A 27535-nucleotide genomic window follows, 5' to 3' on the forward strand; every position below is an offset into this window, starting at 1 on the left:
CTCGAAGCTGAAAGAAATACTCTTAGTAAACCAGGCTCCAAAACAGCACAGGACTTGAAAGTCCCGTGAAAGGAGAAACTAAGGCACATGGACCTGCTGTGCTTCCTCTGAAACTTACTGGCAAGCTGGTATTTTTGAAATACTTCTGCCCAAACCAGAGTGCTTACAGTGAAAGCAGAGGACACCTATGCATAAAATTTCCCTATTTTTGGACATCACACTACCACATATAGACATTTTTAACATACACTGCATATTTGCTTCATGTACTATATCTTGCTGCTTAAGGCCAGAAATATCACTTCTCTTCTGTAACACCTTCCTGAAGCAAGCTTTGAATGAAAAAAAAAAACCCCACCCAACCCTAGATATTTAAAGATGCCTTACTAGGGTTATTGTACTCCTTTTACTGAATGCAGACAATGCACCACTTCAAACATGTAATTACCACCCTGTCATTTTCTGCCATCCTTACTTCTGACAAATCCTTCCACTCTGCTGCCAAGAACGTAAGAACAAGCACCATACATGGCCTAAGGTCCCCCTGATATTTCTGGGAGTAAACCAGTTATACAGACTTTAGAAAACCAGGATTTTGCAGGGGGTTTAATCAGGCGATGAGACAGCCTCAAGGGAAATTTACTATTGTCAAAAGCATAATAATAATAATTACTATTTACTAAATACTGCTTTTAATCAGACACTTAATGTTATTTTCACATTCTTTCAAAAGGCAAGGAAATGGTGTGGGGAGGGAAAGGGGGAACATGAACTCTGCCAAGTGGAAAAGGGCAACTACAGGATTATTTCCAGCTCCTGAGTAGAACGATGAAGATTAAAAAAAAAAAATAAAAAAAAATTTCCACCAAACCAGGATTCTATAAAAATGTAAACGTCCTTTTAAATTCCTCTTCACACTGTTACACAACACTGAAAATCTACTGCTTTTACTTTGAATAGTGAAAGGTCACTACTTATACCAAATCTATCACTAGTCATGCATTTCCTATCCTTCCTCACTCTTCTTCTAGCAGAGCACTCTGTTCACATCTGGGTCTGTTTAACCAGTGATTGGAAATTTAGCCTCCTGATTTCCCGTTAAATACTAGGCACAGGAAAACAAATAGCACTTGTTTTTCAGTGAGTTTTGTCAGTCATCCAAAATCTAGTGCAAACCATAGAACAGCCTGTGGTTTGGTGGCAGAGACCCAAAATATGTGAACCATATTTTCATGAAGTGAAAGGAATAAACCAGCTATTGGCTGAAGTAATAAGAACATGGCTTATTTCTTCTTAGAAATACAGCAATGACTAATAATTAAACTCTTCATTCTATCACTTACTCTTCTTTAAAGCTTTTCTTTTTTCTTTTCAAATCTCAAGCCAAGAGCATGTGATTTGGTTTTGTATTTATCATTACTGCTGTTGCTTCCTGTATTTTACTAACTTAACACACACATTCAGTCCTATTAAAGGGGTTCTTGTGAGTAAGGTTATTTGCTTGCATAAGTGCTTTCTCATCCATAACTCTTACTCATTCAATCGCCTGAACTCAGAGAGAGAGCTGAAGCATCACATCTTAAATTACATATTATATAAAATGACACATGTAGATATTTAAGGGTTTTTCTGATCTATTCTAAAAGGAAATCACAAAGGATTGGGTCCCTTCTTGCACTGATTTAATTCTCACTACTTTACTTGCCCAGTAAAGACATTCCTAGGCTATAAAAGCAATTGAGAAAGCTACCAAATCTAAAGAAAAAATTAACTTGCTGAGTAGCACCTATAAAACTCTTTCTGGGCAGTTCCATAAAACTTCTGTTTTTCTGCCAAGACATGTTCGCAATAAATTGCTTTTAGGGAAGGAGAGAAATAATGACTTGATGGAAAGGGAGGAAATTATTTTGTTATATGAAAATTATTTTGTTATGTGAAAAGAGTGGTGTGGTGGGAGAGGTCTGGTAAGGTTTTTCTCCAAGATTGACCTGCAACAAGATCACAGGCAAAAGCATTTTCTACAGGTGTTGCCTATCTTATGAAGATTTGCAATCTGTCACAATCTAACCAGCCTAAACACAGTGAAGATGTCCTTCAACTTCCTTTCCTACTCCCCCTTTACAATATAATTTTGGCATTTATTTCCTGCTGAGGAAAAAAAAAAAAATTAGCGCAGATGATGAGTGTTTCCCTTGCTAAACTGAGCAGACCTTCCCACCCATGCACTTCTGCTTTTCTGAATGATGAGAGGGCTGATGGTCCAGCCCAGAAACACCTGAACAGAAAATGCCCATTCCCAAACTGTTGTATTTTTGTGACATGTAAAAATATCCAATCGGACTAATATGACTAGATATACCAGTAAACAAAGTGGTGATTTACAATTAATTGTGTCAGGCAGAGTTCATGCACTAACGCATTTCAGGTATTTTCAGATTGAAATTACATGATACTTAGATGTAGTTATTTTTAATACGATGAGAATAAACTCAAGACTTACTTTATAAAATCACAATAATTTTCCCAGTACCACCCATCAAGAGATATATAACTTATGCAGAGCCTGAAAATAACCCTGTCTATGCCAAATGTATTGTTAACACTGAACTACGTAGTCACCATATATTCACTTTTCTGGAACACACAGAGAAATTTATGTCAGGGTTTTTATCAAGATGCCAAAATTTTCTCTTAAGACAGTTCACTAGTGTTCTCTCTGGTTTATAAATGGGGAAAGATGTTCCAAGAAGCAAAATGACAATACAATAAGGCAATAGACTAGTAAAGAATAACTCCCTTTAGCACCCATGCCCCATCTCAGATGGCTTCCTCCAAAGTACTGTCACTCCATAAGCATCACCATTCAATGCCATAGGTTTGGAAAAAAAGTCTTCAAAACATGAGATTTTAAAAAAATCCTGATGCTAACAGAACATAACTTTTGGTTTGGGTGGGGCATGCTATTTAATTTTAATGATAATTTATTCCCCTGTGAGGTTTAGCCACCAGTAAATGTTTTGTGAAAATGAGACTGTGAGCTGCTTCCATGAAGATAAAGCATGTGACAAGTCACTGTGCTGAGTGAAGCTACATGCATCACATGATAAAAACAAGTGCAAAACCAAACATATACACCAAATTCACATTTTTATACTGAAAAATGTTTACCAAGGTATTTTGTGCTTCCTTCTATACTATAACCACACACCCAAAGGCTGAATTTTCTCCCCCATTCATTTTAAACTTCTTCCTAATGGAGGATCAGGCCCAGGGTAAAAATCCAAGCTTGAACAATATGATAAGAAGTTAAACTCCAGCCCAACTCCGTAGTATGGTATTTTCCTGGTCTTTTGAATATGTGCTGACACAAGCTTTAAACTTTTCATCCTTTCCTTTAAATAAAGCAATCTGGGGCAGCTTAGCTTTAGTGGAAACTCAAACAATGAATTCACAGAGCAAAGGTAGCAGACCATCTTCCTAATGAGGACACGGAGAACTCACAACCCTAACTCTACCCTCTGCACCAATATAAACATCATTTAAACTCAGTGTACCTTAGTTTCTCCATCTGTACAATGGTACTAACAACATTTTACAGAGTGCTCCGATTCACTATCTGCTCATATCCTGGAGTTATCTTCTTTGTTAGAAATAACCTTGGATCTTCTAATACAATTAATTTTTATTATTTATTTTTTTATTTATTGAAAACATACCTCCCTGTAACAGTTTAAGAACTTTATTATGATGTTTTACAGGGAAAAAATATTAGCTAGTAATAAAACCAAATAAACAGCTAGGACTTCACTAATGGTGACATGACCCTTTAACTACAAACTTTGACCTGGCTCTAGGGGTGTTGTCTCTATCAAGCAATAAGTCCCAGAAGTTGCCATTTAAACTTCTTTACATGACTTACATTTCTAACTAGGGAATCAATCAATAAATCAGTGCAATTCATACTTTACATAAGGTATATTAATAGAATTGTGAATGAACGTATTGTATGAGAAGTCTGAAAGAGAAGCTGGAAAGTCAATGATTATCCTCACCGAGGCTTCCATAGAGACAGACACAATAGTTATGACACTTCTATGGTATGCAGGACACAGATTTCTGCTTTGAGCATAGAATTCATGGGCATTAAAAAAGGTTTTTAAAATTTGAAATATTTTATGATTCAAAATACTCTTTTTTGGCTTGGCTATACATTTAAGGAAAATGAACAAGACAGAGCTGCAGAAGTACATGGATAAGCCAAATATTTTTAAACAAGGGGAAGGAAGTGAAGCCTGCACTTCATAGCCCTTGGAGCTGCCATTTATACTCCTAGGCTCAAATCTCTGAAACTTACTGAAGGCTCTGGCAAGGTGGCAGGGAGCCTCTCTGCTACTAGAGTAGAAGCAGTATGTCCACCTGCCCCACAACAAGAACCCTTGATTCTGCGAAAGGGCAGGCTCCTCTAGACCAGAGGCAGTCCCAGGGCTTGCAGACTGACATGGCCCAACACAGGCAAACAGCTCTGCTGCAAAACTAGAGCCCCTTGGTTTCTTTTTGGCACAGCCCACAGGTGCTGCTTCCTCATCATTTCCCATGTTTTCTGTGCTGCCTGATTCTGTGCTCTTTTCTTCAGAAAGCTTTTGGGAAAACAATGCATTTGTCCTTGTGAGCATAGAACAACGGTGGAAAAGCAATGGATGATCACTAGAGTTTAAGTTGTTCAGCCTGTAACCTCATGGCCTATCATCCCAAGCAAAAAACTGGTGCACGAAAAGTGGTAAAGCTGATGAGCCCCTGATAAGTGATTGAAGTTAGCTTATGTTCATAGCGAAAACATTGCCTTCGAGGGAGAACACAGAGAATGAAGAGCTGGAATGAGAGGGACTTCAGGGACTAAACTGGGAGAGATAATGGTGAATTGCTACTCTGGCATTTTTTGTTCTGCAATCTCATTCATCAAAGTCTTTTCTCTAAAGACAAATAGAAACCTTAACATGGCAGAAGGAAAAATACATAAATTATATGGCACTTGAAGAGATCCCAAATTGTCATGGAGAGCTATTCAGATGTTTAAACATGATTGAGGATGGGTCAACACTGAGAGCCATTTCACTCCTTGCAACAGAAAGGTGAGCTCACCGCTTATGGGGAGCAGTGTTATTCCAGTGCCACGGGTGCATGCTGGGAGGATGGTGGGAGGCACCACAACTTTCAGCCCTTACCATGGCGAGCAGAGCCTAAGTGGCTGGAGTACTGAGAGGAAGGATTTGAGTCCCATTAACAGAGCACCAAACCTCTAGTGTCTGCCAGGTACTCCTGCCCTGCTTGAGAGACAGCCCACCCCTTCCTGCAGCATCAGTAGCCAGGTTTACTGTGGCTGATCCACAGGTCAGACATCATCTTGTTTGGAACAAATTGTGAGTGCTGCTGCTGATGTTTTCAAGCCTGTTTTTGTAACTACAAGAGCTTCAAACAGTTTTCTGAAGCAAACACTTAGCTAATGGTACGGTTTTGGCAGCGGAGGCTTTAGGCACATTCCAATTGTTCCTATGCCTTAATGCAGCCTGCTGAAGCCCCGCTGAGGCAAACCATGAAAGCAGAGCAGTCTGAACACCGGGGCAGTCTGCTGAGCAGAAATGGATGGCTCTCATCAGGGCTCCTCCTGACTGGCAGAGGCAAGGCAAGGGGAGAGGGAAGATCCTGGAGGAGGAAGCAAAAAGGGAAAGAGATAGCTGAACACGAACTAACTGATATGAAGTGGGAGTGATGATGTAGTAATTGTAGGAGGAAATCAAAAATAAACTGAAAGTAGGTCCAAGACTTGATTAACTGATGAAAGCTGCTGTTTCTTTTGGCCAGGAGAGGAGTGAGGACTCTTATCATACTGTTGTTTATTGTCTTGTTCCTCAGTAATTTTCTAAGCGTACCTGAACTTTACTGGTTGCATTAAGGACCTATACCAGGTATGGTCAACAAGAAGATAACAATCAAGAGCCTCTAACTGTAATAAGAAAACCTAAGATTGTGAATACCTTAGAACACAAACAAGTCCACGTTCTTTGCACCAATCAGTAACACACTGTACTGGAAACAGAAAGGAGTCCCTCAAAGTTCAAAATATCAAGGGTACTCCTACTCTTGTACCCTGATGACAGGAAAAAGAAAAACAATCCCAGAAAGCTTTTGGTGTCCAGCAAGGGATAGGTCTCTTGGTGCGCTTAACGGTGTCACCACTATATCAGGTCAACTGAGAGAGCAGTGTCCTTTCCCAGAGTGCTAATGCAGCAGCACTGTCCATCTTCCCCTCCTGCTGACGCACAGTGACACTATTAAGTTCCTATCAGGTACTGCAGAAACATTCTTGCTTACCACTGTCAGCTGTGCTGGAGGAGCAAAAATTAAACCCTATAAGGATACAGCTAAAAATAATCAGGTTTAGTTCTGCAATTAGAGTTGAATATAGTAAAATCTGCAACTTTAATAAAGACAACTCATGATTAGACATGATGTCACACATTAAAAATTTAATCCAAACAACTTGTCTGTTTCACTACAAATAGCAAACTTGAATGTCCTGGCAAACTGTAAGGACATGATTTACAAATACTAGGTAATATTTGGATCCTACATTATAAGCAGTGCTCCAGCCTTTCTGAGAAATAGAAATGACTTCATTCTGGGTTTAGCTTGGTCATTTCAATAGACCAGCTTCATCAGAGACATAAACTGTAATTGTACATGTTGAGCTCAATACATACAGATTTTCGGTCTGGTCACAGACCACACAACTAGTGTCTACCCATAATACTTCCCATTGCTTTAAGGCTTTTTGCATTACGGTGCTATTAAACTTCTAATCAGGACTGGCAATCTGTTATAACCTCACAGCTTTTGAACTGGAATGGCTGCTCGTGTTAATAACTACATGATATGCAGATTCTGAAAAAGCAGTTTGGCTTTCTTTTCCTTGAATTCATATAACAAGTAATTGGGTACTTTTCCCAAAACTGCTCTGCCCTACCACCTTAACTGTTCCCCAGAGCCCTACACCGAAACTTGACCTCCTGTTAACTTGGGTTTTTTTAATGTACGTTTGAAAACTTTCCAAATGAATGCCATTAACTCTATGTCTTGTGCGACAAGTAGCTATGATATAGAGCAGGCCAGAGAACTGTGCATACTTACAAAGAAAACTCTTCGGATTCCAGGTGCCAGTCTTTCTGTTTTCAGCTTCCAGACCAGAGGCAAAGGAGAGTTGAGAAGAAACACCAGAGGCTTCTGGTGAATATGCACTGATGAAATTGGATTCAAATGTAATGTGACCTACAGAGAAACACAGAAATACATTAATACTTCCTTATAAGTTTCAAAACCAAAGTGAAATCTGAAAATGAATCAAAGGTAATTTTATATTATGTTTATATTTATACCATGACTTTCAGCATTCAGACATCTTGACTTGTTTATAGACTAATCTACTTCCAAAAAAATCAGTCAACAGAGAACAGATAATACAAAGAATGAAATAGTTAACATTTGTGCTCTATGCTTGCAAAGCACTGCTAAAGTGTTTAAGAAAACCTTGGCAAATGCTGATGAAAAATAGCTTATGCAAAAGGTCAAGCCACTAAGCTGAGAGCTGGAGAACAAGGAGATAAAAAGAATTGTGAAGCAAACTCCAATTTCTGGTTTCTAGATGGTAGCCTACAAAGCTGGCTTAAGAGTACAAATCTCCTCTGTTGTTGCTATTAGGGCATAAATCTAACCCGCAAAACAAATAAAACTAAACAAACAAAAAACAGGAGGAACAAATCCAGAAACACAAGCAAGCACCACACTAGTTTATGGAAGGAATTCCAAGAGAATTTTAACGTACACTAGGGAAGGAAAATGCCTGTCTTCAGGGACTAAAAGGATACATGGGGAAAATGATCCTAGGAAAGTAGACATCACAAAAGTGAGGCAACCTGTTAAAGGTGATTTTTAAGTAACCAGCTTGTGGTTGCTGGAAGCCCCTCCTGCCCAGCTCCTTGTATCCCAGTGCTGTCCTTCTAGAAAGGGGCCAATGTGGGGCAAAACCCTAACCAAACATATGACACAGAACAGCCTGTCAGCTTTTAGCATATAACATTTTGTAATTGAAGTCACAGTGTTTTTGCAATATCTAATAAGCTTTTTAAGCAGTCAACATTTGGCTTGATAGTTCATCCTGCTTTATATGTAAAAAGCTTTAGTGTGCAGTGGAGACATCACACAGACTAAGCAGGCAAGCTGATGTCTCACAACAGTGAATGGCAGGTAAGTTCCCTGACAGACTATCACAGCTCTTTCTAGAAAAGGTATAGAGGGAGCAAGCATGAACACAACCACCAATTTGAATGATGACCCACAGAAATGAGCATACAGGTAATTCATAATGAATTTTGTCTCCTGCTAAAGAATTTGAAAGGGAATCTGAGACACAGAAGCCACTATGTATAGTTTATTGCATTACTCTTATATAGTGGTAAGTATGAGTTAGTTTACCATTAAAGTAAATACAGATTCATCTGGCCAACTAACTAGATGACAGTTAGAGATCAAACTGAATATTAGGTACCCATTACTGTTGAAAATCTTTCCAAAAGAAAAAGTTAGCTTTTTTTTTTTCTCCTTTCTACTTTATTCCTCACTCCTGCCCCAAGTGAAAAGTTTGCCATCACTGCAAAGAGAAAGTCAAACCTAGGTCTCAGGCCTGACAGACACCTGGAGAGCAGCAGAAAGAACTTGTGAAAAAGCTAGCAAACAACTGGCTGTGTTACCAGGCCATTTGGTAAGCAGATGCTTATATGCAGAATTTACTAGATTCTTAAAAGCCACTGAATGAACATGTCTCAAGTTCCCACAGTGAAACAGATGTCAAATGTCCCTATCTTCATCTTTGTTATGCTTGATTTAAACTTGTTGGAAAACTGATATTAAAAGAATAATTCTGTATTTGTACTAAAACCAGATTGCTTTAAAGAACAAGCACCTTTTCTCTTCAGCAGCCAGGGGCAGTGCCAGCTCTGCCTGGAGGAAGGCTGGGCTGGACCACCACCTTCCACCCAAAGGCAGTCACCTTTCTCAGTACTTGGCCTCTCAGAGCAGGAGCCCTAGTTGTACTTATGCACTTCCAAAAGAAAACATTAAGTACCACAGATTACCACAGGTTCCAGGGACCCCATTTTTCTCTATTTTCTGCCTTAAAAGAATAAAAAACCTCATTTTAGGGAACTGCAGGCTGTTAGCACTCTGAATGCTAACAGGATGACAGAGGCTTCAAACGCCAAATAGTCACGGATCTTAGCTATAATTACTGCTTTATAGTATCAGGCTATAGAGTCAAAATAATTCTGTTAGTTCAAAAGAAGAGAGAAGATAAAATTATTTGTTTTACAAGACTCCCACTTTGTTGTTCTGTCTAGAAATGAAGAGGCAAAAGGGGAAAGAAAAAGGTGTTTAGAACTGCTATTAATTTTATGGCTATTAAAAAGCTTTCATTAATTCTTGTGGTTTTTCAGCTGTAATCACAGCTAATTAGCAATAAGCTCTTTAAACTATTAAATATAATTACCTTGTTCCGGGGTTATGTTTTCTTAAAGCAGTAAAATTACTGTAATCTAAGTTTACCAAAGTAGCCCGGTTCTATCTTTTGCACTTCTGATCTGGCAAATCATAGAATTGTTTGGGTTGGAAGGGATTGTAAAGATCACCCAGTTCCAACCCCCTTGCCATGGGCAGAGACACCTTCCACCAGCCCAGGTTGATCAAAGCCCCGTCCAACCTGGCCTTAAACACTGCCAGGGAGGGGGCAGCCACAGCTTCTCTGGGCAACCAGTCTCACAGTAGAGAATTTCTTCCTAACATCTAAGCTAAATCTACCCTCTTTCAGTTTAAAACCATTACCTCTCAATCTTATCCCTACACTCCCTAACAAAGACACCCCTCCCATCTTTCCTGTAGCCCCCTTTAAGTGTTGGCAGGCCACTATAAGGTCTCCCCAGAGCCTTCTCTTCTGCAGGAGAACACCCCCAAGCCTGTCCTCACAGGGGACATGCTCCAGCCCCCCGATCATTTTCATGGCCTCCTCTGGATGTGCTCAAGCATCTCCATGTCCTTCTTGTGCTGGGGGCACCAGAGCTGAACACAGGACTCCAGGTAGGGTCTCATGAGGGTGGAATAGAGGGGGAGGATCCCCTCCCTCGTCCTGCTGGCCACACTTCTCTTGATGCAGCCCAGGATACAGTTGGCTTTCTGGGCTGTGAGTGCACACTACTGACTCATAGTCAATTTTCTACCCACTAATACCCCCAAGATGACCTCTGCAGGGCTGCTCTAAATCCACTCATCACTCAAACTGTATTTGTGTTTGGGATTTCCCTGACCCATGTGCAGGACCTTGCACTAGGCCTTGTTGAATTTCAAATTAAGTTCAAATTATTTTGGGGTACTTTTTCAGCTCCAAATGGCATAAAGTACATTCAGTTTTAAACTCCCTAAACTTAAAAGCATCAAAGAGAAAATCTACTACACTAAATCAAGTAAATATCAAATACATCCACTCTTATCATACGCACCCATAGCCACATTTTCACACCTAATGATAAGGGATTTCTTCTGATCCTAAATGAAGTAGACTAATGTAAATATTGGTGAAATAAGCTATAATATAGGTTTATGTACTTTAGTAACCAAGAACAAAAAAACAGTAACAATCGTCTCACACTGGCCAACGGGGGCACTCAGCTTGGGTTTGCACCCTGGCTGTGTTTTTATTAGACTGTCAAGTCAATACTAAGAAGCAGCTCCTATTAGAAATGTTTAAAATTTTTGCTATTTAAAAACCACTGATGTTTATTAAAACCAGAAATGATAGAAGAAATATAGCACACTCTGAAAACTTCATCTCAGAAACAGCTAGGCCAAGTCCTTTGGGTAATAAGGAAATCGAGAAGTATCTCTGTTTCAACTGATCTCAGAAAAGTTTATTCAAAGCCAACATCTATCAGACAAGACAGATGTTTTAGACTTCATGAAGATTTCTGCCTGTTGGTTTGGTCATATGAGAGAGCATACAGAGCAATCGTACTACCTTAGTGAGAAAGTCAGAGACTCTTTGCAACTGGATCTAATATCAGATTTCATAGTTGCAATTCCTTTAGGCTTTGGAAATTAAATATGTATATAATATACACATATATGATTATTTCCATACATGCATGGAAATCATCAACAAAGTTTGAGCCTTATTCAGAAGTGGTGACATATCTATCCATGCCTTTGGCTGGAACTGTAGCATGAGTTATATCACATAATGGAATTTTCCTACATTTTTGCCTGAAAAGTGCAAGCTGATCCTTAAGAAAAGTTACAGGACTTTAACACAAAATCAATTAATTTTTCATAAATAAATTAAGTGTTCCTGTGAAAATTTTCAGAATAAATTTAATTTTGCATTAGTGCACTCCTCAGCTTGCTTACGAGTAAGACAGCAACAAAACACATAATGTGGAATTCATATTCCCAGTCCTAAACTTGAGAAAGAACATAGAATGAGCATGCTTCTGCAGCTGCCTCTGTCACTATATTCCTTGGCATATGTACTTGCTGTCACTATACTTCTTGGCATAACAGAGTTCTCAGCACCAACTTGGTTTTCCAGACCGTAAAAACCCCACAGAGCTGCTTAAAAACTGCTCAGCACCATCTTGGTCATTGTATTTTTCATAATTCATTTCTTCTTCAGAGCTAGCAGTGATGAGCAGCAGAGAGTAGCCTAGCCTGCATGTGACTGTTCCCACTGACAGCTCACACAAAATTAACAGACTCTTCATAGTGCAACTATTTTCTCTCCTAAATATTTATGACTGTTCCATCACTGTCTATGCTTTCTGATGCACAACAGGGATATCTACTATGCGAGACTTTTTCCTAGTCCTCGGAAAGATTTTCAAGCAAACTGCTGGGGAGTTACTACCATTCAAGAGCTTTTTGCCAATAACCTAGGTGCCAAACATACAGGTTTTACGTTGCATAACAGCAGCCAGTGGGCTATCACATAGAAATTTCAGTCCAAGTAAAGTAGACATGGTCAAAACAGCTCAGAGAGGTGGGAGGTGTTTCTGTGTGGAAGGCATAGTCTGGACTGTGGAGTCCAAGTAAGAGCCTGGACTTCAGCTATGCACCAGAGGTACCCAAATGCCTCTTCCACTCCTGCTTTAGAAATTGAAAGGCTTAACAGGACTCTAAGGTGTTACGAATTTATGCCATTGACACAAGCACAAGTTCCACACTTCAGCTGTACCAGCACCTCCAGTGTGACACCATCTCTCTCTCTAGCTCTGCCTTGTTAAATATTCTGCTGTCACATCCGTGCTCCCACCTTCTTGCCCCTTTGCTAACTTCTGGCATAGCTGCCTCCATCCACAGCACTACAGTGGAAGATCCTCACCCTTACTCTTTACAGCAATATCTCTCACCAAAACATCATTTCTGCTAGAGTGTCCCCACTGTGGCTCTAGTTAAACCATATATTGACTGAATCCTAAGTGGTGCTCCCCTTTCCCCAGCCACCTTTCTGTCTCAGCTTAAGATCTCTTCAAGGCATGTACTTTCTCAAATGTCTAGACAGTTCATAGCACCTTCTAAATACTCCACAAATTAATAGAAAGCTACTGGATGACTTCAAACCCCAAGCAAAATGTTTCTAATTAATAGCAGAAGAACTAACTAGAAATCTTCCCTTTCTTTTTGTATTTTAACTGGCAGAATCCATATTATTAAATATTTATGTGAAGCATTGCCCAGAAACTCCATCAGAAACCAGTGCTACGTGTGTTCAGCACTGTACAGCTAGGTATGAAGACATGGTATGAAATTCTGAACTCACTGAACTCTGTGGCAAAATTCATTCTGAAACTCCCATATAAGCATTTTTTTTCTTTAAATGAGGGATCTAAAAAGATATATTCTCCATCCATTCTTATAGGTTCAAATAAGCTTATAAAACACACACATTTTGTACTTCTCAGCAACATACTACTTGAATCAAAGTTTTCTGCATCTCAGACAGCTCTATGAGCAGTTTAGTCAAACAATACCAAAAGAAAATTAAACCAGAATCATTAAACAGACTAAAGTGCTTTCAGGTCACCTAATTCATTTAAGAAGCAGCTGCTATTGCTCTGCCTATGTTATTTTAAAATCATGTTAAGGGACAGCACATTAACCAAGCAGGCAGCAGCATTACAGCAGTACAGGAAAATAAGTCAATGTGGTCCAACACATCTCTCACTCCCAGCAAAGGACTCATTTGATCACTGAGCTGTTGCATAGCCAGTATTTTCATTGTGCAATTGATAGTTAGGCCAGACCTTCTGGACATGTGTGTCAGCAATGGTCCTCTCAGCAAGGCTCAGCTTCAGCTGCTGTTTGTCAAAGCAAGCTCCTCTTCTAGACTCATGTCTGCCCTTCTCAGCCTCCTTTGGCACATACTCCTCCAAACAATACATAACTATGCAAAGATTATGACAACTTGGTCATAAGCAAAAATTAAAGATTAAAGCTATTCTAAAAAGTCTTACAACAAAACTTACAAATTCATTTTTAAAAAGGATATCAACAACAAAGCATATAACTCTGACTAGGATGTGAACCACAAAGAAGTTCTATCATTTTCGCTAGAACACATTTTTCAATATATGTTATAAACTGTAAAAAAATTTTTAAAAGACTTTATAAAGATACCCTATTTCATGGGTGCCATGTCTATCAAACAGGCTGGCACTGCTTAGCCAGCTGTATGTGCATGTATCCATGCTGGTCCCTGCTGTCTGCACAGTCTGCAAAGAGTTCCTTTAAGGTCTCTAGCTGCAGCAAGGTTAAGGCAGCTGCAGCGTCTTCTCTGTCCCCAGAGATCACAGTTTCATGGAAGGCTGAGTATCACCACAGAAACCAACTACAAAAACAGTCTATGGGCTCCTGCCCCGTTACTCTGGTAAAGCAATTTGTACTACGTGAAAGGCAAGGGCACAAATGCTGAAAAATGATCAAAGTAAATACTGCTGTTAAAGTACCATTTTGTTTTGCTGAGTGCAAGGCATCAAATCACAGACTCTGTGTTTTGTTCTAAAAAGATGAAAGTCAAGTGCCAAGGACTTGTAAGGTTGAATTAACTATTCCAGTGTGAAGGCCTTTAGATAAATTCATAGCACATTTTCCAAAACAGCCATTACAAATTTGTGCTACTAAACCAGGACAAAATATGCTGTGTTGTATTGAATTACACTGCCCAGGCTAGGACAGCTGTTCTCTAAAAGAGAAGAGAAAAATTGAATTTTAACTCTCAGATCATATAAACACATTTTCGGACTTACAAGGCATGCACTAAAGATGGATTTAACTCATTAACAAATGACGTCTTAACTCATTATTCAGCTGCAAAGATTAATCAGTACAAAGGTGGCAAAATTTAGAACACAAATCTGAAAATTTACTCCTATTACTGCCCTCTATAACTGTTCACACTCTTTTTGTTAATACAATATTTATAGGACAAATTATTCTGGTTAGTCAAAGCAACTAATACAAAGAAATTTAGCTTTACAGATCATTAGTGTACATTATACAATAAGAGGTTTAGAATTTCTACTGAAATTCACTTGAAAAAATAATGTGGATACACTGCCTATAAAAGAATTCAGTCAAGAATTAATCCATGAATCCATCTCAAGTGGTGGGATCCAGTACTGTATTGCTTTCCAAAAGTGTTTATCTATTGCTTTGGGAAGGATCTCCAGGCCAATTTTTTTCTTTTTGAAGATGAAAGTAAAGAAAAAGTATATTCTTTAGGCAGGGACTGTAAATTCAAAATGGACCACTTTCCCCCTGCCATATTTTTGCTATGCTCATTGAATATTGTGTTACTGATTTGACACCAAGCCAAGCTGTAGTAGATTGCAATGTCCAGTTTTTAGGAGCCAACAGTTTCCGAGAGCAAGTTTGCCGATTTTTCCAAGAAACACACAAAATATGTTCACATAGTAAGTCTGCTTGAAGGTACTTTTGCTCGAGGGGTTACATATTTGCACTCTTAAATCAAACAATTGTATAAGCAAGTTCCTATAAGCACATGAGACCCCACCACTTCCCTTCTGGAAAGGTTTTCCATTGCAGACTCATTTATTCATATAGGGCAAGCACCTGTTTTTTTGAAAACTCACCCCAGCAATGAGACAGATGATCCTCAGAACAGTATAAAGAGTAATAAATATTTTCAGGAAAAATGCTATACCACTAAAAACAAGCACTCATACCCACACACAGTTACTTTTTCTCCAGCAGAACTCAAAGCTGTGCCACCCTCACAGCCCTTGCCAGAGACACACCATGCCGCCTTCTCTCTACCAGGCCAGTGCTAAAGGATGCTGCTGTGGCAGGGACCTGCCCCTTCAGGAGAGAGGAAGGGGGCTACGATGCATGAGGCATACATGGGGAGGGAAAGCCCTTTTCTTTCTGCATTACTGCCAGGATGAGGTACAACTCTGTCCTCAGGGAATGGGTCTGAGTTCCTTGTAGCATCTCCAAGGTGTGTGAAGGACTTAAGTTTATTTCCAAGGCTCAGGTAACACTAAACTAGTTCCAAAATCAGCTCTTTGCCTATTTTATCCTAAATACATGGTTGCAAATGGATTAGCATTGCCTGGACCTCCCCACCCACGCTCTGCAGAGAGAATCAGATTGACTAAACAGCAGTTATAGCTCAATTGTGAAAATCATGGGAAACGTTCACCCCTGATATAATTCCACTGAAATTACTGGCACGAAGCCAGAGACTGATGTGGTCCCATATGTTACCTTATAAAAAAGAAAACTATTGCACAATCTGCTAACATTTCATGGTTTATCACCCAGACTGGAAAACTGGGCTCCATGAAAAAGAAGGCAAGAGAACAGAAAAATTAATAAGGACTACCCAACTATGATCTATAGCCCACAGCATGGTCTTCATTAAGAAGTACTGTAGAAACCTTTGACTGAAAGGTGTTTGAAATCTCCTGGGGTTTTTTCCTGTTTGTCCTGCAACAGGGGCTAAAGGTCAGGGTGTGCCGTCCTAGACACAGTTCCCTTGCCAAAAAGCTTACAAATCACGACATTCAAGTCCTGCACCACACGTAAGTGCCAACATCCACTAACAAACTATTTTGAAGTATGCATGATGTTCCCAGAAGGCCTTTTTAAGATGGAGATGCATTATTAATAATTCAGAGGAGAAATGGCAACCCCAAAGCATGTGTTCAGGTGGAGAACTATGCAAATCTCCCTTTGCCCTCAATGAGCATGGAGCATCACCCCTGCATTTGGCATCTACTATGCTCAGAGCAAAGCAATGTACTCAAATGGACATACCATCTTTAACGAAGATCTAAGATTTACCCTCAGAACCAGCTTGAAAACTGACCTGTCCATCCACTGACACGGTAGTTTTATCCAACAGCCTGATAAAAGAGAGTCCGTCAGAAAAAAAGCCTAAGTGCTTGCAGCATATTCAAATATTATCTGTAGTTCTCCCTCCAGTCTAAGTTCTGGTATCTTTCTAGCCCTAAATATTAAATGAACAAGCTGAGGATCTGTGTAACAGGATGCAATTACAGCACGTTTATACCTCCTCATATGGATTCATAATTCAGCTGCTCCAGACAAAAGACTAAAAAAGCAAATTACAATTAAAATTTAGTACTATAACATTATCAAATACATCACGTGTAAGATGAGTACAGTATAGTACAGTGGCATGTTGTATGGCACTGAAGTTACTGCTCAGTACCTGGCAGCACTGTCATTTGTATTTGTTCATAACTGATGTTTTTACTGCACCAGCAATACTTTCTCCTCAAAAGTGTAAGAGTAGGCAACCATGCCTGTAAATTTTTCCTGGAAATGTGGTCACTGAAGTGCCCATTCAGAAAGCACAACAGCTCACACAGTGTCAGAAAGTTCTGACACAAAGAGACATTACAAAATACTTCTAACTTCATGAAGATGTTGGATCATTTCTGCCCACAGCTCAGTGACATAATTTATCTTCAGATAAAAACATAGCCAGTTAATTTCTAGTGTTCCAAAGTTGTTATTTTAAGCGAGAGCTGCCAAATGCAGCCGCATTATGACAGATGTTAATCATTCATGCAAATACCTAGGTAATCAAAAAATCCAAAGCTATTCCTGATACATGTAACTTGGCAAATAGGCAGGACAGTTATTGAAGTCCTATTTTTGCACTAGAAAGTGGTATTACTTTCATAGCATGAGAATAATAAAAGTGAAAAAACTTGAGGCTTTATATAAGGACAACTGTTACAGAATACAAAGGGTAATAACTGTATTAGCATACAGTTTACTAATAAATTTTACGTAGAGATCATACACACGTGTAAACTGCCTGCTTTAGCTTTGTTTAGCTGAACAATACAAGATCCAGCTTTCCCTGTGAATGTATATTTTAATCCGATTTTTATGTCTTCAGTGTTATCTCATGCATTATATAGTTTGGAGAACCCGAGTTCTCCTGAAAAATAAGATTTTTCAAAAACTTCTGACTGCAGCAAAGAAAGGAGACAGTCTCTGCACAAGCATCTCTGCTCATCTCTGCCAGCCAAATCTAATCTTCGCATACTACCTCCACTTTGGACACCTGCAGAGCAAAGGCTGCCCACAGCAACCAGTCCCATGGTTTATTCAGTGGAAAGCCCATGCCCAAACAGCACAAGGCTGGAACCACTTTGCCCACTCCTCCTTTGACTCAAGCTAGACACTCAGACTCTAAAATACTAAGTGAAACCATTTGTGTCATCTGCCCTTCCACAAAGCAGTCAGGCTTCCAAGCACTCAAGACCTAAAAACACAATACATAAATCAGTAGATGTCAATACTGTTCACATGCCATATAATGAACCCTAAGGGGAAAGTTCTCCTTTTATACATTTTGTGGGAAAATTTCTTGTTGGCTTTGAATCTGTTTAAGGGCACAGGATCCATTCCTGTATGCTACAAGTACATCATCTCCCCTGCTGCTGTTAAGTGGCCTATTCACAAAATGGTATCGCATCAGACTAAGTTTTACTTTAACAATTAGGGTAGAAAACTCATGTGAAAAGGAAACATTTTCCCAGGGAATATTCTATTCTGCACTTATGCATACATATATTGTAGATCTAAGGGGTTTTTTGGTGAATCAGCTGGGCTGCAAAGTAAGTTTAATTTTATACTCCCCTTTTGCTATTCCTAAACTATTATCAGATAGTTGTATAACACAGTGCCCAATGTCCTAAAAAAAACAAAGGGAGGGGTGGTGTCACTACTATGTTGGAGGATATATAAGTACATACTAAAAAGCAGCTCCTGTCCCAAACAAAACACTTCTTAAACTGACAGATAAAAGAAAGATGACAAACTTCTGCCAGGACAATTTTCCTTAAACTCATTTGAGGTATTCTGAGCAAATATACACAAGCCTTTCCAGGAAAACTTAAGTTTCTGCTGCCTGTATTTTCAGCAAGTCAGACAGCTGCTAGCCACCCAACCAGAAATTACACAGCTACATTAATGTAACATTATGGTATTGATACATCTTTCGTCTCAACAGATCTTATTAGTGATAGCTCAGTACGATACTAACTGTGGCTTCAGAGACTCTGTGTTAGCACTATCTCATCTCTACCAGGCTCGGGCGGTAGACACAGCAACTTCATAGTTCATCTCAACTGCAAAACACCATGCAGATGTAACATAGCACACGGCATCATAAGAACATCATGGCAAAACTGGAATATAGAATATAGAATTTGCAAATCACAGGGTAAATCCTGAGCAGATGAACACCCTACTTTCCACTGTTTCAAAATCTGCAGGTGGAGAACGGGAAGAGTCTGAGACAACAAGGCTTCACAAAGCAAGAAAAGATTACAAACAAACATGAAACAGATGATGGAAAGACTGCAGGACGAAAGGTTATGCCATTTGAAAGCCCCTACATATAAAACAATTTGCTCCTCAAAGGTTTTGCAGCCAGACCACACAGATCCAGATGACTGGAAAAAAGAAACATCATTCTACAGGTGTCTTTTAGAGAGGCACAGTCACATAGGGAAGTGTAAAATGTGAAGTTCACGTTTTTATTGGACGTGTAAAACTAAATTCTTGCTTTCCAAGCCAGGGTAAAGAACAGCGTGTGTGCATGAGTCATAAAAAACTGAAAACCTAAGCAGCAGCACCAGATTTAGGAAACAGCTTTGTTTACTTTATTGTCAGTAACCCACCAGCCTGAGTAATAATTGGTGCAAGTGTGTGTAGGTAATATATACGCTCACAAATGGTATGAGAAATTAAATACACAGGAAACTGCTTTCAGAAGATTAAAAGTAACTGTCACCAATACATTGTCTCTCTACTCCCCTGTGCAGGTCTTCATTCTTCCCAAATTTTTTCTATTTTCAAACCACAGAAAATAATCAGAACTTTCACTCTCTGTACAAATAAAACAGTGTTTTGGGAATATTTCAAAGAATGAATTTATGATACTGACTACACAGGAAAAAAAACCACAAAAACCACCAAACCCTTAAGTAACCAAATTTTCTATTTAATCAGGCCTACACATATAAGTAAGACTACTCACTTCTGTATATACTTCCAGAATCAAAGCCATGAAAACCGACAAAATGCTCCAGAAGACATTACTGAGGCTGTCATGCAAATATTTTCCTGCACAATGATGCCATTCCATGCACTCTGTATCTAACTGTCTTGCCGACTCTTGCTTGAAAATGGATTTACTGAAGAAAATACTGGCTTGCTTTCCAGCTAACAGTGTAAGAACAGACGGCTACTCCTTCTGTGCAGTATTTTGCCACATAGCTTCAGGTGCATTTTCAGTGCCCAAGTTACCTCATTGCAAGTATCACTTGAAACCCAATTAGTGGAGGAAAGAACGCATGTTCCAATGGTCTGTTATGAAAAGATACCTACAAAGCAAGTGCCACTGTGCTTATCTGCAAAACTAATGTCACAGAGTCACATTTCCCAACAGGCCTCAAAACTTCCTTAGGTAATTCATGTGCACTAGCAGATCATGTCCATGCAGAAGAAATGAAGACTCTGCTTCCTTGGGTGATGACAGAGGAGTGAGGCAGACTTCAATCAGTTTTCAGGGTTAGATAACGCTGATTATTTCCAGACAAGTGACAGATTTTAACACTTTTCCCTCACTGATAAGATTTGGGTCATCACCAAATACTACCTCTCATGTAGAAACACTAACTACTGCCACCATCATGTTTATCACATATGGCCTAAGCTCCAATCATAATAAAAATATTTCTGTATTACAAATTGCCATGGCAATTGTTAAAAAGAAACGATCAGCTAAAAATTACCTATAATTTTTTCAAACTTTTTCAAGCAATTTAAGTTTCAGATGTTTGTACCTCACGGTGGTGCTATTTTCGCATCTTCTTCTTTAAATAACAAGTTTTACTACTGTAGAAGTACTCTGTTTATGTTTCACAGGGAAAATAAGAGGCTTTTCTAGAGAAACACAAGTATGATAAATGTTATCAAAAGCATGATCTACATTTTAAAAAAGATTAAAACATTTATTCCTCTTCTCATATCTTTCCACTGCAAGGTTTTACTTTTTCAGCTGATACAGAAGTATGGCTGTCAGGCACAGCAAGCGCAAGCTCCACACAATTTATGTTGGATATTTTCCCCAATTCTGGGAGGTTGGAGAACAACTTCATTAATTACAGCTTTTGGTTCAAACAGACACTCCAGAGAACAACATAAACATGACCACTCATGGCAAGTGTTCTCCAGTATCACACACAGACACATTTAAGCCCAAAGCTAGACTAGAACTTGTCCATCAAGTTCGCAATATAAACTGACTCCTGGAAATGTCATCACTTCCTTAATTATCTTTTCTTGGGGAAAGTGACTATAGACAAAGCAGTAATTTAGAAATACTCCAAGGCACGTCAGATAGAAGCTTTGAGGAGGGAACTGAAGACCAAGAATGTGAATCACAATTTATGATCAAAATCAAAACACAAGCAACTGCCTGAAAGAACATGTGAGTGCATATGCACAGTGTGCTTACAGACACAAGCAACACAGAGGGAGGAAGAAGAGTCCATCTAGTAAATACAGCAGTAGCAGCCCCATTGCTCTCTACAGTCCTGCAACAGCACGGCAGTACCTGCGAGCACTCACAGCAGAGGAAAACAAGATAGTCCAGTTTTCAGCTTCAAACAGGTCATTTGAATAGCAGTCAGCAAAAACAAAAAAATTGAGCAATCAAAAGTCATTCTGACATTTTTACTTTTGAACCCTTTAGCCTTCTGTGGTGGGCTTTTGGCATGGCTTCAGACACCAATTCCACACAGCTTTCAAACTAAGAGCAGGTCTCTTTTAGTGCACAGCAAACAGCCCTGTTCTAAAACCAGAAAATACCGAGGGTTTGCCCAGCACTTTCCAAGTCATGAGAAGCCACTGCTGCCTCTTTAAGGGTAGACACCCATCAAGCCATGCTCATACAGGACAGCAAGCTCTGCACAAACAGGCTCCTCTGGCCAACACATAACTTCCTCTGGCAGTTCTGGTGGGCAGAACTTGAAACGATTGCCAAATCTAATGACCAGCAAATCCTGAGCTGGCTAAAAACAACCCACAAGGACTGCAACCCAGAGCAAACAAGATGAAAAAGCCACATTAAAAAAGGCTGGATTTTATGCAAGCACAGATGCTTCAAAGTGCTAGCAAAGAGAAGGGGGGGAAGAGGGCTGTGAGGGCTTTTTAAGAAATGGAGGCTGGGGTGGCTGTTGGTTTCTTTGTTTTTAAAGACACAGCAATGCAGAGTCTATCAATTAAAGCAATTAAGACATCAGTGTCAGTGTATTAACTGCATGGGAGTTGCAGCTTTCAGTAGACATGTCTTCATCCGAGAAAGACACTGAACAATTACAGTTTCTGGGAAGCACACTGCCAGTATCTTTAAGGCTTCATAAGGTCTATCAGGTGCTTCACTTCTGATTCAGTCCTGTACTCTGGCAGCCCAGAAAGGGCTCTTAGGCAAGGCTGTGGGGAAAGGGAGAAACAGCACTCTGTTACTGAAACTACCCTGGTGAGCCAGTGGAGCTACCACAGGCTGTGGACAAGCTTTGGAAAATAGCCAGGATCAAGAGATGCATGTGATGAGGGACTCCTGCTTTCCAAGGAATGCATACAGGGTGTTCTTGGAGTATGTCTGCCACAGCATCACTCACACTTGAGAGTCCTCACTGGCACAGATTACTAGTGGAAGCAGTAATTTATCTGGGCTTCCCATTCTCGATCTTCCGATGTGGGCCCCTTTCCTCACTCTTACAAGTGGTATGCAAAACACTGTGAAAGAAAAAGCAGCACTCAACCTCAGCCTTGACAAAGGGTTTGCAGGTGGCCAAACTCATTTTCCACTGCAGATCCTCATTGGACTGATAACGTTGCCTCTACAGGACTTTGTGAACCACAGATCATCAAGAAACAAGAAGTAACAGAGTGAAAGAGATCAACTTGATCCTGATGGGATCAGCATAACTGCAGAGCTGGCATGCATATACAAGGTTGAAGCCAACCAAGCTTTGTGGAAAACTTGAATATTACGCACCCACCCAGACCCAGAGACGCTATCTTAAAATGTTCACAGTGGCCCACAAAAACATGCAGTACAAAAATAAATACCACTTCTTGGTAACGTAAGACCAGGAGAGATCTACAGCCCCACTGAAACTCTGACAGCTGGGGAAGCCAGTGTGAGCGAAGTGTAGCATATGTGTGGCAGCAAAACTGCAAAGCCAAGCACAGGAAGCAAGGGGCAAGAACTTGCCAAAAGACAAAAGTCGCTTCCCAAACTACCCTGGAGTCTGTCAACTCCCAGTACTGAACTGGTTGGCTACACAACTTGTATCAGACTCCAAATGACAATCTTTCCTGAAAGACAGTCTCTCTTGTTGATTGACTCATGAAGCCAGATGAGATCAGACGAGGCTCTCGACAAACCTCTTCCACACTGTAGTTTTCTTTTTAGGGTTTACCATCTCACATTTGGAACAAGATCCTTTGCCACCAAGTTACCAGTCCTCTCATCTGAAATCTCACCTCAGACTTCTCCATCCCCAGAAAGACTAAGCATCTCCACTATTCCCATCTTCTCTCCTTCATCCCCAGACAGGCTGGGCAGCAACATAGCCATCTGCACCACCCTTCTCTCAAGCCATCTCACTACAGGTAGGTCATGCCACTCCTGGTTCAAAAACCTTGCATATACTTGCATTGCCACTTGTAAGTCTGCTGCTATAGTTAGATATCCATTACTGCTGCCAAGCAAAGATGGTCAGAAAGTGAAGAGGCAAGAACTGCAAAATACCCTTGCAGTGTTCAGATCCAGTCTGTACCTTGGTAGAAACACAAGCACAGTGCGTTGTTTTATCTTTAAAAGCTTCTAAGGCAGCAACTATTTTTCTTAAAAACAAAGGCCTTTGGCCTACCAGAACTACCAAACATACCCACATGCAACAGCATAGGCTTACCACTGTACCACAGTAAATGAGCAGAGGGCAGATGCAATGCAGCCTGGCAAACCAAGTAACATGTCCTTCATTTCCCAGCCTAACTCTGCACCACATATCCTGGTCAGCTCACCAGAAACATCAAATTTGTACAGCCAAGTAATTCGGCCGTGCGCAGATCCAGTGTTAGTGAAATGTGTGATCTCACTCAGAAGTTTAATCTCACAGAAGTAATAAACTTTATTCTTGAGCCTCTTATTTTGGTATAAGTTTAGGACTGCATAGGATAATGATCTAATTATTTTAATTTGGCTTATTAAGCCCAAACTGCAGGGTGCTTCAAAAATTTAAGTCAAACTAGCCTGTCCTGTCAGTTTTAGTGCTGCTAATCAAGCTGACACCAAGTGCTCAACACTAAAAAGCCACAGCAGAAAAAGAAGCTGACCTTATTTTTACTCTATGTGAGATAAGTGAGAACCTGAAGTCTCAGAAAACAGCATAAGTGGACATTATAAGTGGACATTTGATTGGTAATAAATGGAAACTTGTTTTTACAAATGTACTTTTAGAAGAAGAAATAAACAAAACGGAATAAAACAAATGACTAGGTAACAAAACTCTCACTAACTCCAGACATCAAATAACAAGCCTTGAATTCCCTTTCTGCCTGCTGTCAGCACAAGACCTCCAGGTCCTCCCAACCATGGCTCTGGTGCAGCAGGTGAGCATGTTTAAAGCACGCCCAGAAAGTGGCCCCTTTATCACAGCTGAATCTCAAGGCTGTCCCCAGATCTCTGGATGTATGAGCGTGAAACAAAACATTTTTCCCTGACATAGCCTTGGACAAGGCTGTTGTGGTGTTAAGCTTCTGTGTCAAAATGAACACACTGGGAAATACCATGAATATATAGATAAACAGGCAAAATGAACGAGGTTTTCATCACCCTCACTGTCCAGATCTTCATAGTCCTAAAATACAAAAGCATTGTGAAACAAAATTATCCTGAATTCAGGATGCACTGCAAAGGTCAGAATGTAGATATACATTACCGGTGACTGTTCCAGAGTCGTTTCCTGTCCCATTTTTACAGCTTAGAAGATCTCTTCAGAAAGTATTTAAATATTGGACTTAAAAGCCACAAAATGATGGGCAAAATTATAGAAGTGGGTTGACTCAAGAACCCGATTAGGTAAAGCAAGTACCTGGCTATTATAATTAGCCTGCTCCACAAGAACTAACAGGCATTTTAATATCAGATTTGCTCTCAAAGGAAAGTATTTTTTATTATGAAATTGTTGCCAAGTAACATTGATTAAACAGTCAGGAAAAAGTCTGTCAAATTATTACGACCTCAGTGGCGTTACTCAAAATTATAAAAATAAAGATGAGTTCTTTGTTTTCCTGACTTCTTTTCACATAATGCATGTTAAACATCTGTACTGGGCATAACATCTTAAAGCTACTGATGATGAGGATGTCAGCAAAAACAATAGTGAATCCGTTGCCAGGAACTCTGATTCCACGTAGTCATATGTGTTCAATCTGAAGTATTCACATGAGATTAATTTTATATGCCCCTGCTCTCCATTTAGCTATTTCAATTGTGGCAGCATGCCTGAAGCAGCTCAGGGAAATTCAACTGACAGGTATAATAAGAGAATCCTCCATTAATTTAGGACTTGACCTATGCAAGGAGTGACTTTCATCTTAAAATAATTTTTTACATTTTTCTATACACATTTTTCTGGTGCACATCTCTAGAGTTTCAAAGTGCCTCCACAAACAATTCTTTCGCATTAGCAGAACAAGCAGCTCCATAAGAAAGCAACTATTTCCTTTCTAAGAACTGGGAAACTGAAGCAGTGAAGATACCCAGAGCTGAAGAGAAAGTTATTGTAAGAGTTCAGTAGTTCCTGGCTTTCAGCTGAGACCTGGATCAGTACAGAAATGCACACATGCACTCACTTCCCCAGAAATACTTGATCAAATAAAACAAACAAAAGAGGCTTGCATTTTTCATGCCAAGTTCAATATAAACACTTGTGGCTATTACATGCACCCGTATTCTATTTCCTATGATAAAGCATGGCCAATATGAATTGTGATAAAACACATTTCTAAGAAATACTTGAAAAATATTGGAACTTTGGGGTTCTTACTTGAAGAAAGTGTCTTCACAGTCTCAAATGAGATGTCACCCCAACAGGGATTAATGAAGTGAAACACAAATTCCTTGAAGATCACAGATATGATTACAGCATTTCATGTGACCTTATACTTACCTGATTTCAGCCTTAACATTAAAGAGCTAAATTACTGGTTTAGTTTTGGGAAATTTGTTCAGAATACATAATCCCATACATTCCAGTCTTTTTTGTTGTTGTTGTTAGTTTACAGGGAAGAAGCACCCAAACCTTACTAGTCTTTACAGAAAAGCCTGCATGTGTTATAGGAGGAACACATGCCCTGTCATGCCCTCCCCCCACATCAGCCACCTTCCTATGTTTAAATTTGCAAACCTTGTTGTCTGTATATTCTACACAAGTGCCAAAGTGAGTTAAATTAATGCATACATGTTTGTTGCATATTTATGAGAACCTGGATATCTGCACAAGTATGTTTAATGCATGAGCCCTCCAAGGAATTTGCCAGGGGAAGTTTACACTCCTCCCAGCAAGTAAGGAATGTGTAATTTAGCAGCATCTAGCACAGGGCAGGTTAAAAACAAAACAAAACTCGACCTCCTCCCCCACAGCAAGCCTTCATTTAAAGATTTTCAGATCTTGCATTCCATGTTATCAGAACTTCAGCCAACCTCTAAATGAATGTGTGATTTATTTTAAATATGCTTGCAATGCTGCTGAATCTAAGTAACATACTGTTGAACAAAAATACTGTTTTTATTCTGGAGTATACTAGAAATACTGCATGACAAACAAATCTCTACCTTTGCTATCAGCATTTGCAGCAACAGGAAATACCTCAGCTGGTAAATCAAAGTAATGTAACTTGAGGTGATGGGTACATTTTATTTTAAGACAAAAGGCCACTTGGAGTTGATTTTTACAATAATGGAGAAGATAACATTTGCCCTGCTTTGTTTTCCAAGTCTGATCCTATAAGTAAAATCCAGTCTTTCCAAGTTGTTTACACTCTTTTGCTCAGCACTGTCGCCAGCAAACCTTGCTCCAGCTTCCTGTGCATTTTTAGAGAAGCCACCTCCAAGAGCTGTGACTGGAAACTGGTTGGGAGATGGGAGAAGGAGGCTAAGGGCTACAAATTGTGAAATATATTCTGTGCCCTGCACTTTGGTATACCACAGACATACAAAGAAGACAGCTTGGGGCAAACTGCTTTCTTACTGTAAGTGCGTTAGAGGCATAAGCAACCTCTTTCTGCTAGACAGCAACTATTTTTATCCAAAGCCAGATATTTAAATCTTCTATCGTTCTGTCAAGACAATTAGTTGTGGCACAGCCTGCAACCTTATCCATGCATGACTCTAGCTCATGTAGTGTGTACACACAACTGCAGAAACAGCCCAGTTATGCAAGTAGTGCTAGGAGCATCAAACCAGAGGGAAGTTTAGTTTTATGCAAATGTGTGCTTTGCAGTTGATTAATTCAGGTCTCTCAGGAGGTACAAACTCCAGCTGTAGCCTGCTTCATCCCATCCCCAGGCACCCTTTAATAACTAAGAAGTTACAAGTTGCCACTGTACCATGTCCCCACAGCAAGAGCACTCTTTTTCCTGTTTTGAACAAAATTTGTGATTACCTTGTGACATATATCCCTCATACCACAATTGTCTATGACTTGCTGACTTGCCAATGGATTTAAAGGTTCCTGTGTGATGAGAGAGGCACTAACAAATATATAGCAGAAACATGTAAGATGATTCTCTAAAAGAG

General features: G+C 39.7%; 1 protein-coding gene across 2 annotated transcripts in view; it reads right to left on the bottom strand.

Annotated features, from left to right (window-relative positions):
* The window catches only part of TGFBR3 (transforming growth factor beta receptor 3), a 127009-nt gene that overhangs the window by 43618 nt on the left and 55856 nt on the right, over positions 1–27535 (bottom strand). For both annotated transcript variants that reach the window (XM_074906555.1, XM_074906554.1), the window contains exon 4: positions 7186–7323. In XM_074906555.1, the coding sequence (XP_074762656.1) occupies positions 7186–7323 (138 nt within the window). The remainder of the gene's footprint in view (positions 1–7185; positions 7324–27535) is intronic.

The sequence above is a fragment of the Athene noctua genome, chromosome 5 (genome assembly GCF_965140245.1).
Source record: "Athene noctua chromosome 5, bAthNoc1.hap1.1, whole genome shotgun sequence".
Lineage (NCBI taxonomy): Eukaryota > Metazoa > Chordata > Aves > Strigiformes > Strigidae > Athene > Athene noctua.